Source organism: Lupinus angustifolius, chromosome LG01 (assembly GCF_001865875.1).
Source record: "Lupinus angustifolius cultivar Tanjil chromosome LG01, LupAngTanjil_v1.0, whole genome shotgun sequence".
NCBI classification, from domain to species: Eukaryota; Viridiplantae; Streptophyta; class Magnoliopsida; order Fabales; family Fabaceae; genus Lupinus; species Lupinus angustifolius.
Window position 1 is genome coordinate 34,632,893 of NC_032009.1, and position 18,104 is coordinate 34,650,996.

General features: G+C 31.8%; 3 protein-coding genes across 5 annotated transcripts; 1 reads left to right on the top strand and 2 right to left on the bottom strand.

Annotated features, from left to right (window-relative positions):
* Window positions 6,145–7,420, top strand: LOC109362386. The gene has a single exon (XM_019608133.1). It carries the CDS (start codon window positions 6,346–6,348, stop codon window positions 7,195–7,197), a length of 852 nt encoding a protein of 283 aa, XP_019463678.1. The 5' UTR covers window positions 6,145–6,345; the 3' UTR covers window positions 7,198–7,420.
* Window positions 11,605–13,140, bottom strand: LOC109362394. Its single transcript, XM_019608146.1, has 2 exons — window positions 12,952–13,140; window positions 11,605–12,339 (listed from the first exon to the last, which is right to left on the bottom strand). The coding sequence occupies exons 1-2, from the start codon at window positions 13,043–13,045 to the stop codon at window positions 11,915–11,917; spliced, it is 519 nt and encodes a 172-aa protein (XP_019463691.1). The 5' UTR covers window positions 13,046–13,140; the 3' UTR covers window positions 11,605–11,914.
* LOC109362398 lies at window positions 14,267–18,104 on the bottom strand. 3 transcript variants are annotated; one of them, XM_019608159.1, is made up of 12 exons: window positions 17,970–18,104; window positions 17,590–17,615; window positions 17,305–17,383; window positions 16,985–17,194; window positions 16,171–16,293; window positions 16,022–16,079; window positions 15,812–15,885; window positions 15,592–15,687; window positions 15,305–15,393; window positions 15,147–15,219; window positions 14,986–15,039; window positions 14,267–14,569 (listed from the first exon to the last, which is right to left on the bottom strand). In XM_019608159.1, exons 1-10 carry the CDS (start codon window positions 18,069–18,071, stop codon window positions 15,150–15,152), a joined length of 927 nt encoding a protein of 308 aa, XP_019463704.1. In that variant the 5' UTR covers window positions 18,072–18,104; the 3' UTR covers window positions 14,267–14,569; window positions 14,986–15,039; window positions 15,147–15,149. The 3 variants fall into 3 exon arrangements, with proteins under 3 accessions (XP_019463704.1, XP_019463723.1, XP_019463715.1); XM_019608178.1 differs by lacking the exon at window positions 15,592–15,687; XM_019608170.1 differs by lacking the exon at window positions 14,986–15,039.

Below are 18,104 nucleotides of genomic sequence, written 5' to 3' on the forward strand. Positions count from 1 at the left end.
CTATTGTTGTAATTCATACTCATTAATAAAATATTGATATTTAAACCATTATTGTAAAGAAAATGCTTAAGGAATAGTAAAACCAAACTAGTTACATACAATTCCTCTATTACATTGCCAATGACACTTATCCATTTTAAACTGCATAAATTCATATTGTTTTTTGTTCGAACCATATATATGCTTTATGGGATGATATTGTCTTTGAGTCCCATAGTTGTGTAACTTGTGTTTGCTATCTTATTTTTGTTCCAGTTAAAATTTCTTAGACCATGTTAGTAACTATTCTAACCTAAACATCTTTTATAGTATGACACTTGTCATGTATAATATACTTGTACCTTAGCCCCTACTAAGTTGACCTCTACTTTGAATTCCTAAATGAGGTGAAATTCTTCCATTCTTTGTCACCTAACCTACACTTGTCAAAAATTAAACCCATGTTTCTAGCTATAGCCAAATTATTTTATTAAAAATATGATAAAATCTTAGCGCATTGATAATAGAATAACCATAATATATTCCAATCTCAAAGTTTGGTCTAAGGGCATTCTAGTTGCTTTCATGTGTTGAAATCTGGTTGGTTTCTAATTATCTAATTATAGGACATGATATCTAATAGATACCATAAGAATAGATCTTTTTTATAATTTATTTATATAAATATTTGACTGACCAATAATGCCTTTAACTGTTAGAGACCCTCTTAATCATATTTTCACGCATGCGGGGTCTAGTTATGTGATGCATGTGTATGCCATTAGTTTTTTTCTCCATCCACTACGTCCAGAGTTGTCGTTCAACAGTAGTTATTTTAGATGTATGACAATATTTTCATGCGCTTTCTGTTTGACCGCAGTAGTATATGGTCATCATTAACAACATTTCATAAACGCTGTTGTACCTGTTGTATTGATTACATATCACAGCGCAACACACAAAAAAAACGTTGTCATATAGTGTATCAATACAACAACGCCTCGTCCACACAGGGCTGTCACATAGTGGATCAATACAAGTATACAACAAAGCACTGTCATATAGTCTTAAATAAACAAGGCATTTTATAGGTGTTATTAACAACACTTATTGTTGCGCGGTTGAAGTTCATATACTTAACAACGCAATAACAAAAAAACACTATTGTATTATTCATAACTTTTCTCAAACAACATCATAATACAACTGTGTATCACATGCGTAGCGTTATTGTATCAATAATGTACCACATCACTTTCTATAAAAAGTGATGTTGTAGTTATCCTTTACAACCGCACAACGCATGTCAGAGCTTCTACTAGAATTCACTGTTGCTTTGTATAAATTAATACTTGCATATACATTTATTAGCAGAACAGACATCTTCAACAACACATACATTTATACATTCTGAACAACACAGACACATTAATACATGCCAAAAGTTTAGATAATATAAAAATTATCCTTTAAAGATAATGATGTAATATTTTTATTCTTCAATACAATACCAGTGTAAAAACAATAACCTACTTCTCGGATTTAATTCTTTTAGGATAGAGACCGGACTGCTTCACCAGCAGCGACCCACATTGCGGTCACCATTTAGCCTGACCCGTTTTCTGAAGACGTTGGCTTTGATAAATTATTGCATGGTTATGAATCAATAATCCTAAACATATTTAAATTGTTAATTTGTAGTAAACTTGTATGATTTAAGTTTATTAATATATGATGAACAATTAGCTGTTCTCAAAACCTCCTAACTTATACCAACAGACGTTGATTCAAGTGGTATATGATTGATTCCTCTTAAATAAGAATCTAAGTTCGAGTTTTGTGGATTGTCTCCGGTCCGAGAATACCTTTCGGGAAAAAAAAAGAGCCTCCTAACTCATTTAATAAGTTCTCTTTCGATAATCTGGGCGACCTAAGAATAAAGGAAGTACAAGCCCCCATGCAATTTTTTCATTTTTAAATAGGATACCAATTTTTTATAAAAGTTGGAAAGCTAGGAAAGCGTTAAGGTCAGATAGTCCGATACATTTCCCAATTCCCATAGTAACTATTATTTTAAATAGTAATTTTGATATTCAAATACTAGATAATTTATAATAAAATATTGCTTCATATTCGCCTGTAGTTATATAAAACAACTATATATCCCAAAAAATATAACAATGCTACTTCATTCATACATATATATATATATATATATATATATATATAATAGCGGCATATATGATTATTATTTTTCGTACAAAAAAATGATTATTATTTTTATTATAAAAATCCTATTTTATACTTTAAACTCACATTTTGATACATCACGCCACACAGTAGTATTGTGATTTTTTAATATTAGATTCTTCACTACTGTAATGTGGAGAAAATAGAATTTAATTAAAAAATAATTAAAATTTTGTACCGTACAAATTTCAATGACAAACTCCTCAGAAAACGAGTGCATGGCTGATATTGCTCCATTTGTACTAAGCTCTTGTACCCATGTTGGTCCACAACTCCATATAAAATCTTAGCCATCCACACATAAAAAAATGGGTTGAGATTCTCTCCATACTAGATAATATGAAGGTGATCTATTCTCATATTGGTCTATAAACCTAGATCATTTGTACCTACAATTTTATATTCCAAGTCAATTATATCTCATTAAATAATATAAAAATGTTATTTTTTATTTATGTAAGTAGTAAATTTTAATTGAATCGAGACATAATAAAATATAAAAAAATGGAATAGGTGACAACATTCATTAGCCTACACTCTTCACCAACACAAAAGGTAATAGGGCGCAGAACATCCTTTGGATATTATCCTCAAGGAATGAGGACACGTAGCATGATGTGATTCTAGATGTCCAAAAAGCTTGACTATAATTCCTCTCTGGACTCTTCAATATTAAAAATATGAGAGGAGACAATTTTTTAAAATTATTATTATATAAAAGAATAAAAATATAAATAATTGGATTTTTGTTATTATCATATGTCATAATCATACATATGCATTACCCTCCAGCTTGCGTCCAAACTGTGCCGGTGTTTATCATTTTCATGACTTGCACTTCTCCTATTGGCTACATGCAGTTTCATACATCTTAGTTCCTTTTCCTTAATATTTTCTCAACCAAAAACAAACAAATATGTTTTTAATATTTTTTAAATGATTTATTAATGAACATGATTTATAATATAATATTATGACGACATCATTCTATTTATGTGCTTAATTGCATCTAGTGGATAAAGACTTCATTATTGTTATCAAATCTTATAGTTCTCCTAGTTTTAAATTTACTATTTGTTCTTATGTTATTGGTTAAGATTACCCTCTTCTTTAAAATAGAAAACATACTTATCTTGTTCTCTTGTTTTCTTAATTAGTGCTTTCCATTTTCAACTTTGTTGCTCCCACATGGGAGAGAAGGGGAATGGAGAATCGAAGTAAGTGCAATATCCAATTCCGAATAAACACTATTTGCCATCATAAAGAAAACAAAACAAAATTTCCATAAATAGTGAAGCTTGCGCTACTTTAAGAGTAATGTTTGTTTTCATATCATTATCACCTTTCTCCATCATGAATAGAAGCACACTTGATTTATGTTACTCACCCATTTTTTCCAACTAATGAATGGTTCTCACATTTCTAACAATGTGAGACTCTCCACTAGAAGGTTAGTACCGGATGAAACGATGACACGTATACTTTAAAAAAAGTTAACGATATAAATTTTAAATATTTTTTAAATCATCATCAAATTTATTATAATACTCATATTTTAGTAATGAAATCTGCAATACTAGATGATTTAGACCTCATTCCTATCCTATTATAATTTAACTCTATTAAAGTAGGTGGAAGATCGCCTTATTAAAACACTTAAATTTAATATTCAATAATATTTTTTTCATATTTGATACTACTGTAATCTTTAATGACTTTGCTGCTACTGTAATCTTCATTGAAGTAACCTTGTTGAATTACGCTAATTGTGTGTTTAAGTTTAAAGTACGTTTATAGTTATTATAGTCATATTTTATGAAAGGATCTAAAATGCTTTAATTGTTCTGCAGTACTGGAGCAGTACGAAGTTCTTGAACAAATTGAAAAGGGTGCTTTTGATTCTGCTGAGGGATGAAGATCCTATGTCTTCTTTCGTATTTCCAATTATGTCCCAGACTAATCAAAATGTTTATTTTATTTAGAGAAAAAATTATAAGAATGTAAAGTAATACTTTTACATTATTTTATGATACTCCATTGGATAGGGACATGGAGACAAAATCCTTTTGGGAAAGAAGATCATGTTCTCTCGTGAGACAGAGAAGAAAAAGTAAGAATGGAAGTAAGGATAGGGCATTGGTTTTGAACCTCAGTGGTTTGAATTTTATTTAAGAGTGTAATATATATATACCGTTGGTATAAAGGTTTATACATATTAATCTCATCATTTACCATTAATTTATATTACTCACCTAAATCTCATTAAGTAGAAATTTCGTGAACTTGACGCCTAAATGAGAGTTTATTGACTTTACTAACATGATCATTCTAATTGGTGTCACTAAATTTGGTTGGTTAGTCTGTCCCTTTAGATCAGTGGTGGAATAGAAAATTCTCCTATGAGAGGTTATGCCATTTTCTCTGGTAAAAAAATTTAAAGACAACTATATCATATATTTATTTGTTTGCAAATTTATCTTTTTAAAATTTGGTTGGGTATGACATCATTTCATGTTACTATAGATAACCAACATTTGGAAATTGTTTGAAAAATGATAATTTTAATACACACTAATATGACCATTTATTATGACTTTTGAGTTTATAAGATAAAAAAGTTTATTAGTCTCACATTACTTGGAGAAAAGAAATTGAAAGGCTTATAAGCCTTAAGTTGCAACATTAGAGTGTACCCTAGAGTGCACAATGAGTTTTGCGAGTGCACCCTCCACATGCACCACCACTATCATTACTCATTATAACTCGTACCAAAATTGAGTACGACTTACTCAACTTTCTCGTCATAAATTTCAGCTGATGCATTTATAACAGAGTGATTGATAGTATGGCTGAAGTAGCTAAGGCTGATGAAGATGAAAAGCTAAAGAAATTAAGAGAGTATAGTTATATAATTCTCCCTGTATATCAGTCACTATGATGGAGATAGAGGACTCTCCAATGTGCCAGAGTTTAAATACTTACCTTCAGATAATACATTATACATATATACGCACAACATATTTGTAAAATTTGTTTATTACTAATTGTGACTTATATTTCAATGTAATTGCTTAAATGATTTTTTGTTAATATTGGAAATATACTTGTACGTTATGTGACTACAGATATGTAAAAATGACAAAATGTTTGGTAGGGATTTAAAAATTTTGTTAGAAACTTTTGTTTTTAATTATATAGTTACCAACCAACAAATTAAAACGTCTCACTTTTGAAGAAAACGTATATTTTGAATTCCCACTTTTTAGGGAAAAAATACTTTTACATACTTAGGCATTAGATTCTTAAGGTCATGTGCTATAAATCAAGATGAGTATGAGTGCCATTAGATTCTATTACTTAAATATCTCTCTATATATAAAGGAGTAAATAAAAGTTAAGTCAATATAACAAAAGAAAAAATATATGTATAGAAGTTTTATGTTTATATATTAATAATTAATATTTAAAGAGAGAAACTTTGGGGATAACTTCAATAAATGTATAATTAATAAACACGACCTTATACCAAAATAAATATAATGCATACTCATTTAGATAAAATATTATCAAAATTACATATTATTATAAATATCTAATTTAACGTATAATGTATGAATATATATTGTTAATGTTATATATAATGAAAATGCAGCAAGTAAATGATACATTCAACAAAAAAATATATATTATTAATACGTATTCATTTATATATATAGAAACATAATAAATGAGCAATCTTAATTTATGTCAATCTAAGTCATATTTATCTATTACTCGATCCTCGATATTATATACCTAAAAAAAATGGAAATATATTATTTCCTACTCTACTTAAATTGGTTGAATGGATAGGTCTTGTTGAACACAATGCATGATTGGTGGGTGTGTACGTGTCCTGATCTAGTGCTACGAATGTGCAGTCTCTCTTCTCCATTGGCTCTATTTTTCTCTGACTCTCTCTTCCATCTTTCCGCCACGTTTTCCTTTTCAACCAATCCCATTCTTCCCTCTCTATCTTCGTTACTGTTCCTACATCTGTCCCCTTTCATACGTGTCCCCTTCCACTGTTCCTATTTAACCACCCTTCATATCCACCCTTTTTCATTGTCTCCTTTTATGAAAATGGAAGGTAGAGGAGGTTGTTGCATCGCTAGGTATGCAACCGGTGGTGCATATTATGATATGTGCGAGTGGGACAAAATAATGCTCAGGTTTCGCCCTATCGCACCAAAACCCGTCGCCGGAAAATCACCCACCGCTTCCGGTGGTTCTTCATCGGAGGGCAACGATGCCGTCAGAACCAAAAGAAAGTACGCAAGATCAGTGAAAGATAACAACAACAACAAACGTCAAATTCGACGAAGAAATACAACTTCATCGCCGGAGAAACAGAATCATGCACCGGTGGTTACTCTACCATTGCTTCCAGAAACTCCTGATCTGAAGGATCTAACCATACCAGAAACAAAGAAAGTGCAGAACAACACAAATAAGAACATGCCAGCGTGGAATCTCAGCCACGCGAAGATTGAAACTGAACTGAAACCGTTTTGGTACTACGGAACCACCGTGTCTTATTCCTGCGTGACAGTAGAATCTGTGACTGACACGTGGCAAGAAGGAGAGAGTCTCGGTAGCACGGACGAGGATCGGAGGGTGAATCTAAGCAAGGACACGTGTCCTGGGTTCATATCAGACGGTTACGGGAGGGTGACGTGGACGAACAGAGCGTATAGAGAAACAGTGGGTGAGGGTGCGTGCGTGTTGTTGGGGATGAAGAAGAACGTGAGTGTAGCGGTTACTAATCCGTTATCGTTCACGTGTAAGGTGAGTGTGGTTTGTTACGACACGTGTGGAAAGGAGAGAAGGTCTCTTATGCTACCCTGCGACGTGTGGAGTATGGACTTTGGTGGATTTGCATGGAGATTGGATCTTAAAGCTGCTCTTAGCCTAAGCTTGGCTCCTTAAATCATAAGAGTACCGAGATATGATATAATACGATAGAGCAAAATCAACAACTTTTCTCTCTAGTATATGGTATGATGTTAATTGTTTTACTTTTAATGATGTTGGAAATTGTAAATATGAGAGGCCTGGCTAGTTTATTTAGCTTTGTTTAAGGAGATTGTCTTTTGTTTCCTAAATTCCACTGATCAGTAAAATATTTCTCTTTCCATACCTTTGTGGCTTGCAAATTTAACCTAATTATGTTTTGTGTTGATCAAATATGAAATAATGTTTGTTGTTCCTTGAATTTGTTGTCCCCTATATAAAAGTATCAAAGTTAAAATGTTTTGATGTGATGATATACCTAATTTGGTGCTTGGCTATACTTCTTCTATGAAGTTATAAATGGATAAAGATCATTTAGAGGTGGTGTTGGAATGGATATCTATCACTCCATATGTTACAAGAGTGTGTTGCTTCATTTGTGACTTGTCTTCTCTCCTTAAAATAGTTATTTATTCTTTAAACTAAAGTAATTTTCTTCAATTAAGCATAAACAAGTTTTTTCACCGAAGATGTGGTCTAATACAATATGGCTCTCGGGCATCTCACCACGTCGCTGCATTTAAGGAAAGCTTGAATAACTTGTCGTTTTACAGCATCAGACAGATTACGGTTTGAATGGTTGAAAAAAAGATAGTTTAATATATATATGTATATATATATTCGGAATGTAAAAAACTTTCTTCATTTTTTGTTCTCATCTTCTCTAATATATTTGTTGTACCAAACGCTTAATTTCACAATATAACAGATCCTCTTATAAATGCTTAAACCCCACCTAAAGTCCCTAAATAACTTGCAACATTCCGGAGAAAAAATGCTATCTTTCTTCTTCTTTTTTATTATTTATATTTTAAAATAATTAAAAGAAGAGAAACAAATGAAAAATCCATCACTTACAGCATTTACTGTTTATTGTAGCAGAGTTTTGCCTTCTGTCTCCAGCAACAAAAAAACATATGAGAAATTCTTTTAGTACTTTAGCGAAAGATTTTTTGCAAATTTTATTTATTTTTCTTTATAAACAACGGATCTAAATTGAAAAGAGTTAATTCTATTAGACAGCACAAAGCAAGCATATGCTATAATAGTAAGTAGAAATAAAAACTCATCAACCTACCATTTATTAAAAACTTGACTAAACTTTGATAGTGAATCAAATGATTATAATTTTATTTAAAATTAAACTAATTAAATAAACGAATCAGGACACTTTAACTCGTTATTCATATTTTAATTTAATTATAATATTTTAAATTATAAATAATAAATATCTAATCATGTATAAAAATATATATTATATATACCAATGTGTAATTCATATACGACATCAAACATTTTTATTTTATTTTATTGTATTAAGTATTCAATTTTCATACATTGATAACTTAAATGTATTTTTTTGTATTGAAGGTACCTACATTATATTTTTTATATTGATTGTTTTTTATATTATAATTGTATTTTCTTAATTATAGTATCCAATTTAATGTGAGAAATGTTATTAATGTGTCGGCGGTGATTACTTCTCTATATAGGTTTTTTCTATAAATAAAAATTAAGTAAATATACTGATATCCTTGAGTTTTAGTGAAATTACACAAATCACCCATCATTTTTTATACCTACACAAACCCCCTTTATAGTTTTACACTGACCACCACTGCACGTGAAATAAATGTAATCTTCTAAACAAAAAATGTGATAAATGCAATTAAATTAATCAAAATATAGTATATTGTGGAGACAAGTCCAAATAATATGAGTCAATACATCTTTATTATTTTTGGTTTGTTACGATATAATATAAGAGCGATTTAAACAAAATCTCTTTGGAATTCTTGATGCATTTTGTAACAAAAATAATAAAGATGCATTGATTTATATTATCATATTTTTTGTTTAGAAGATTACATTTATTTCACGTGCAGTGGTGGTAAGAAGAGTGATTCCTAATCTAAGAAGAGTCATTATACAATGTAATTAAATTTATTGTTTTGTTTTTAATTCCATTTACTTTTCTGATTTGTTATTTATTGTTACTCTATGTTTACATGTAGATGATCATTATTAAAGATATTGTTAATTAGTGATTTTAGTGATGAGATGGATATTGAGTTATGTGGTGATGATGATGATGACGACGATGCTCATATTACTACTAGTGAACTGGTTAGCATAATGTATGCTACTCCTTCATATTTTTTTCTTGACAACGATTATCAGTCTCGGCACGATTTTCCATATATTAAGTAATGATATGGATAACGATTTGTTTGTTGACATGCAATTTGAATTAAAAGAAGCAACAATGAATGTTGTAAAACAGTAAGTTACGTAGTTAGAGTTTAGGTTATGTAGTTAGGGTTTAGGCTATATAGGTAGGGCTTAGTGTTTTAATTATGGTTTAATGTATTTATTTAGGGTTTAGGTTATGTAATTAAGGTTTACATCATTTATTGTTGCTTCTTTTGATTCAAATTGCATGTCAACAAACATATAATTTTCAATATCATTACTTATGTTACTATTTCTATATGAAAAATCTTGCTCAGACTGATAATCAATGTCAAGAAAATATGAATGAGTAGCATATTTTATACTAACTGGTTCACTAGTGACATTCTGAACATCGCCATCATCATCACCATATAGTTCAATGTCCTCCTCATCACAAAAATCACTAACAATATCTCTAATAATGATCATCTACATGTAAACATAGAGTAACAATAAATAACAAATAAAAAATGTAAATGGAATTAAAAACAAAACAATAAATTTAATTACCTTGTATAATGATTCTTTTTCAGATTACGAATCACTCTTCTTAGATGATTATGAATTATTTTTCTTATATGATAAATTAATCTGCATTTTTTTCTTATTTTTCTTTCTTTGTTGTGATTTGGAGTGGGGGTAGAGGGTGTATATATGGTGTTTGGATCTCATGTAATTGCATGCACGACACAGATCTCGTGTTGTACATGTACGAGATTTAAATAAAAATTGTGTCATTTGTCTAAGAGTTTCATGATGCGTGACATGGTGTGAGGATCTCGTGCCTGCAATGCACGAGTTCCCAAGGGAATCATATTGCAGGTCCACGACTTTCCCAAAATCGTGGATGACATCCACGAGTCCCTTAAAAGTTGCACTATTTTTATAAGTATTTTAAAACTTACCCCAAACGTGTGATAGTATAGTCAAACTATACTATCCATGTAAATTTTCTGAATAAAACATATATGCGAATATATAATATTAAAAATATTAAAATATGTTATTAATGTAAGCATTTTGTATAACCAAAAAAATGTAAGCATTTTGTTTGTAAAAAATATTCCTAATCGTTTGCATGGCTTGCAAACCAAAGTAATTTGGTATACTAATAAGGTGTTTCTAGTGGTATAAGAATTTAGGACCAAAATATCAATGACGTTCAATTGAAAGGGGCAATCACATAAATCTGAAGGGATTATACAATACCAGCATAGGTTTGAAGGAATACCTGTCCTTATAGAAAAAACAAGTAATCCGGCGAGTGAGGTTTTAATTGGGATACAATTGACATTAGGATAAAGTTTGTTCTGCAATGTAACTGTTACTCATAATAACAGGATTGTCGATTAACTGATTATTTACATCTGTTGCAGGTCTATGGTTCGACGAAGCTGAAATACTCCACTGGACTCCTCTTCAAGCTCCACAGCTTACAGAATAATTAATCATGGATGCCCAATTACACTTATACCTTCAGCTTTGTTTTTAGTTTTCAATTTGGCAATCCGTTAACTTATAATATCTATGTAAACATTTATACATACTCAATCCATCAGTTATTTATATTAATCTTTTGAATAATCAATAATGATTAAACAAAAATAATGAATGATGCAATGATAGGTATCATGTACATTTTTTTTCTCCAAAAAGATACCGAGAAAATATTTGTTAAATTTTGTCCTTGTTCCTTGTTTTTCCCCTTCTACCCCTCAATTTTAAAACAACTTGGTTCTGAATTTTGACCCAGTTTCAATTCCACCACATTCTTCCTATTACATCAGATAATGAAAATATGCTTGTTGTGTTACCTGAAGTGCAATAGGCACCAGCAACGAAGAAAATGCACCATGCCTAACAAATTTGTGTGTAAATCAGGTTGACACCCTCTCGCAATCAAAAGTGATTAGCAAACAGCAGAAAGATTAACTTCAGAAACATCTAAGATAAGCGTCAGAGTGTCATTGATTACTTTAAATAATGCAAGTTCCACACTAATACTGTAATTTAAGAATGATATATGAATGATACAACACCAATACTGTAAGTTAAGAATGATATATGAATGATACAACACCAATACTGTAAGATAAGAATGATTCAACACAAGAAATGGTAGTTTGCACGGAGTTTAATTGATAGAAGCCGTGGAAGGCATGAACTACTGAATCACCAATTTTCATGCTTCCGGGAACCTGATCTTCTTGACGACTGGGAAAAACTATCACTACTCGAATGCTTTTGAAAGTTTCATGTAACTATTTAAAAAAAGCACACATACTTTCCCTTCTACATTTGAAAAACATCATATGACTACTCCAAACTTCTTGCTTTAAGTTCCAACCCTGCTTCCTGGTCCTGAATCCACCTTTATTCCGACAATTTGGGATCTTCAAAGTATTGTAGAACGACACTCGATAGAAGTTGATGAAACAGATCCAGAACTGTCATTCTTTGTCGATGATGGCTCTCCACAAGATGATACCCTGGCATACCCAGGGCCCTTGAGTTTAAAGAAATGAAGAATAGAAACATTTTTATTCCTTGGCTGTTCCGAGTTCCCATGAGAAACATGACCACTAAAACTAGGTGATGTAGTTACAGAAGAGCAATCTATGTCGACATCGATGTCCATGACCTCGCTGGGTGAACTAGTTAATATCTGCTGGGAACTTGAAGGAAGAGCCTCACTTACTGAGCTACAATTCGACTTCATGTTTTCTGAATTAATTGAAGAATCATTTATAACTTCATCCATTTCTGCTGAAGCACTTATATCAAGTTTAGCACCAAGTTTTAGTTTCATAAGAGTAGTCTCTGCATTAAAATAGAGGCAATTCATAAGAATTTTATCAATTAAGGAATACACACCCAAACCAATTGTGTTTTCCTATTAACTTGAAATTAGTTACCAATCGAATTATAATACTTGTTATGCTCCAATACAAAGTAAGAGTCAGGATTGTAGCGCTGAACCTAAGACAACACATAACTACTCAAATAGTCTTCACTTCACAGTAGAAATTGTTTTTTTAATTGACATAACATGTTTTTATTGATCCAAGAAATAATTTGGAACCCAATTTGGGACACGATTTGGGACAATAGATTCTTGTCCAGTCTAGTGCACGAGACTCTCATTAGATGTACACAGCTCACAATCAAATAGGCAATTTTCAAGATTTGAAAACATGACATCTAGGTCACAGGGCAATCAACTTAAAGTTACGCAGAGAATCATCCTCTAAAAAATCGGTCAAACCATATGCACAAAAAATCAAGTGACACAGAACTAAACTTACGGAAATTAAACATATACATGGTATTTTAAATTGCGGCCATTACAATTAAGCTTAATTCAGATCCAAGACCTTAATTAATCCTACTCATTGAATTAGGAAATGAAGAAACAACAGAGAGAGAAAATACCATAGATGGAGAAAGAATCATCTTTGAGAATTTTGGATGGGGAACCTTCAAAGCTTTCCAGGGACGAAGGCGTAGCCCTGATTCTTCCGAACATTTCTGATATTGCTTGCTCTCCAATTCGATTCGGTTCGACTCGGTTCGGTTCAGTTCAAGAGTGGAAATGGGATGAGGGGTATGTATAAAAAGACAGAAAATTGGCGCGTTCAGATTGAATACACACACTTCAAGCGGGAATCGTCCTTCCCATTCTTATTTTTAGTTTCAAGTTTTGACCAATCTTTTTTATTTTTTATTTTTTTCTTTTCAAATTGGTCAAAGGTTAAAGTCCAAATTCACCGTATCTTCCTGAGCCTAGAGCCCATCTTACTCTTTTGTTTCTTAATTGTCTTTTTTACATTTTTGATTTATATATAACTATTAACTATATAAGTTGTGACGAATACTTGAATCAAAATATATTATTTTATATTAACATCGATATTTCTAATAATTTGTGCATATATAAGTTGTTTGACTCCATTTAAACGATTCACCGGAAAAAATAAACGGTTCAGAATTTAATTAATTTTAATAAAATAATATTAAAAAAATTTAAACTCTATTGTCCCTCATATTCTAGTATTGAATGATCTAGAATAGGATAATTGCCAGCAGCTTTTTTCACATGCGGTACTCTGGAATTGCAATGTTTCTAATTTACTTTATACTCTTGGAAATAATATCTTTTCACTTGTTTATATATATCTATCATTCTCGCACCCATAAAAAGTAAATTCATCACATATTTCCTAAAGAGTTTTTCTGTAAAACGAAGAAATCCTTACAAATTTCGCTTCACACATTTTGCTCCAAATGTTAGAGACCAAATTGTTTTGAAAAAAAGAAGGTAAACTATCTCACAAATGTAATGTTTAGGATTACCTCTAGGACTATTCAAAGATTCTTTCCAGGGATAAATTTGGACAGAACCATAATTTTCAGAAACCAATTTAGACGTTTATGCAAAAACCAAATTTGGAACTTGTGATACCAATATATCTTTATTGTAATTTTGTCCAATCCTCTTTTTTGTTGCTCCCATGATGCACGACGTTCCAACTGTTGGAACTTGTGTTACCAATATACCTCTAGTAGGACTATTGAAAGGACGTGGAAAGCTTAAAATATATGCTACACTTGTATATAATAAAAGTGACTGGGACTTATGAGCTCTGTAAAACTGGAAGGTAGTTGTTGCACGTGTTCTTTTCTTGCAAAGGTTTTCTATTCTCAGGCTCATCAATTTCAATTGTACAAAGCTCTGGTGGAAGAAAAATAAAATACAGATTTCGGATCTGCTAGTTTTTTTTGCGTATATGATTTCATAAATGTTCAGCAAAAATTGGAAAATGGGTTAATGAGAGGGGGAAAAATAGATGTATAATCATCAAACAATATCTCCTGCTTCATCAACAAAGCACCACCGAAAAGGTTGATTTCCTTAACCCACTCGAGGATAGTTCTCTGCAATTCCTTCACTGACAACATACATGCAAAGATAATATACTTGGAGGAAAGGCCAAATGCAATATCTCTGTCGAGCCATTCACCCTAGATGATGAATGTAATAGTATATAACCTGCAGTAATAAAAGAAACCCACATGGCACAGTAAGAAGTTTTGTTTTAGTCAAAGCAAAAGCAATTAAATGGAGCATAGCTTTGAGAGAACAAGGATTAGGATCAACCAACCAAGCATATTTTGTTATCACAGGATATAGCGAAAGAGTAATCACTTCCAAAATTCGAATAATGTGCATGGAAGTAAACATGTTTAGGTAGCTCAGTAGTATGAAAATAAATTAAAGGTAAATCATTAAAAATAAGTAGGAAATGCAATGTGAAGACTATATTTGTTTCATTTGAGAGTAAGGAAATGTCAACTGAATTAAGTTGGTCATGTAACTTTGACAATGTGCACACAAACATGACGGGAAGGAAATGAGAAGAATCAAGAGGGATAAAAGGTGAATAAAACAGTACAGTTAAAACTTACGCCAAACAAAGAATGAATGCTGTGAGAACAGGATCATCAGAATTAATCAACAACCTACAAGGTATTGGTCCATTGTTAACAATAGAAAATTTGGTGCCATTACAGCCCATCCAGTCATGTAATTGACAAAGACACGCCCAGTTAAAACAGAAAAGTATTACTAATCATGATGGTTTTGTTTTCCATCCCGCTTTTGAGATGCGACGAAGCTCTTGAGTTCGGCTCTTCATATCACTGCAAATTGCCCAATAGCATCATGAAATATCAATGCAAAACCTCAACAGGTAAATAACATCATTTAAAAATACAGGAATAGTACCTCTGTATCAAATAAAGAAAAAGATAGAACACAGGAAGTAGCACCAAGATTAATGCTGCAGCAGCGATGCTGAAGAAACTTCTTTGCTCCTGAAGAGGAAGATACTAGGATGGATAAATGGCAGCTTTGCAGATACGTATTCATGGTGATAATAAGTTAAAATTAACCTACAATCTTCAGATATTGTGGTATACTGGTATATTGGATTGAGAAAACAAAAAGATAGTCGCTAAAACTTTAACAACTTCTCAATAAAAAAAGGAAGGTCCTATGACTGCAAATTTGACCTTAGATTTTTGAGCTATCCTAAGAACCAAGCAGAAAAAGTAATGTCTCAATAAGGCCTTTTTCCTCAGGGCTTTCTGGATGTTATGGCCTAAAACCTCACAAAGCAGATCATCTATGCCTAGAATTATATAGTATGTGACTACTACTTTTAACAGCAGCAAATTTAAAAGAAAAGACAGACTGATAGTATATTGCCTGGATGAGATAATCAGGCCTTACCTTGCCTCCTCTAGAGAAGGGTTTTTGTTTCCCAGAGCAGGTGTGAGCATTGCAAAATTGGTGCAGAAACAATTCTACAAGCATGACATGAAATCACAATGAGCAATAAATCATCAAAGACCACAATCTAAAAACAAAAAGTTTGAACAGAAAGTTAAAACCATCAAAGTGGCACAATAACTAGAAAACAAAAAAAAAAATTAAGTATACCATGAAGACGGCTTGCTGATGGCCCTTCGCTTATAGGAAAACAACCGTCAGCCAGACTCTGAAAAAAGTGTGGATATGAATTAGGTAGAAGTGAGAACATTCGACGCAACAATAAACATTGGAAGGAAGTAAAAAAAAATGAAAGCAACCTCACATAAATGACGGTTTTTTGCAGCAGCGGCTGGATTACACTTGCTTCTAGAGGACTTGGAAGTCATTACAGCATCACAATGCAATGCCCCACATAAATCAGCCAAGCACTTACCATCACTCTGTTTAAATAAAACCACCATGTGGTGGGGAAAAAACATTTTCTGATTAATATTTAAAAAAAATACTACAAGTAGATTTAAAGTCAGATTCAAGAACTTCAACAAATCTGTATTGAGCTCTATTGACATTGCGAATTTTCTGAACCCAATACTAAAATGAACAAAATTATGATGTTGTAGTACGAAATACACAGATTTGTATTTGTTTATTCTCACATAGGGGCGAACCCATGAATCTTATCTTGCCGATCCCAGGGATAGTTTTTTTAAGAGGCCAAATATAAATTATATCTATCTTAAATTCCAGGTGCCCTTCCCTCAGCCATCGCAGGGAAGGGAAACTGAGTGAACTGTGCTAAACCACACTCAGATAGCTTCATGTGTGATTGGCTATCCATATCTTGGATATTGGTCTAATAAGTAAGAAGGTATTTGAAAAGAAACGAGATATAGCACTATAGCACCACATTTTGATAGAACATAAATGATATATGATGTAAAAAACAATAATAACTGTAAGGTAACATTGATTCAATATGAGCGTTCTAATCAAAACTTTTGGTTAAAATGACTCAATCATGAGCATCTGTAAGCTCTAATACAAAAGGGGGAAGGGGTAGGGGACAAATAAGAACTTGAAACATCATGTATACAGCAAAGACAGAGAGAGAAGGTATGAGAATTTACATACTACATTCAGAAGATTGTAGTGTCTGTTATCAAAATGTTGATCAAGAAAGTTTTCTTCGCGGAAGCTTTTCTTACAATATCCACACCGCCATTCATGTATGTCTATGTAAACTTTATGCTCTTCTTGATCCCTGAATATATCCTTTTCAGGATGAAGTTTGCACTTTTTTGAAAGCTGGTAGTTTTCTCGTTCCACAAATGGTGTCAAATACTACAAAACATGTAAAAGAAACATTCATGGACATGATTCAAATTTTTTACATGACCTCATACTTTCAGTTTCAGAAACTTATAATGATTGGCAAAGGAATGATTTCATACCTCCTCTATTACTTTCCGAGCTATCCTACTTCTTTCTCTAGAGCAATGCACTTCATGCGGATGCTCTTGTTCAAAATTTCTACAACATAAACATGATTCCAGTTACGCTTACTGGTATAAAGTGGAAGACTAATAATATCCACAGTTATTATAACATAAGCTAGGAATAAAACTTATATATATGCATCTGTTTGGGAATAAAAGTTAAACATCAAATTAAGCCATTTAGATATTTGGATGGAGTATTAAATTAACAATGAATAAAATCTGAATCCATTTCACTACCTTCCACCAGAAGATTCGTCATAAACCTGTGGCAAAGATTTCAAAAGAAAGAAAAAATAAACGAAAGTCAGATTCTTAAATTCTGGCAATAGAGTTCAAACGAAATATAAGATAGGCATTTTAAAAATATTGTAAATTCTAATTAACTCAGTCAAAAATTATATTCTAGCATAATACTGAGCTTGAACCCTAAAAACTCTACTTAATTCTCCAAATCCAAGCCTAACAAATCTTCACTATTAATCTATTTGTTAATTTCAAAACGAGATGAATCAAACTATGATTTTTAATAATTAAGCTACGAAACAAGATATATTGATAATCTCAAATAAGAAACATGGTCGGAAAAACTTATGCAGTATTCGTTTTTGAACATTTACCTGGTTTCCGCTGAAGAGAGGCGATGAAGAAACATGAACCATTTCTTCAAAGCAAAGTATTAAGATCACAAAAATTGAAAGAATTGTTGTCATCTTCTCCATCTCTCTCACTCTCTCTGCCTCTGATTTCTGAAC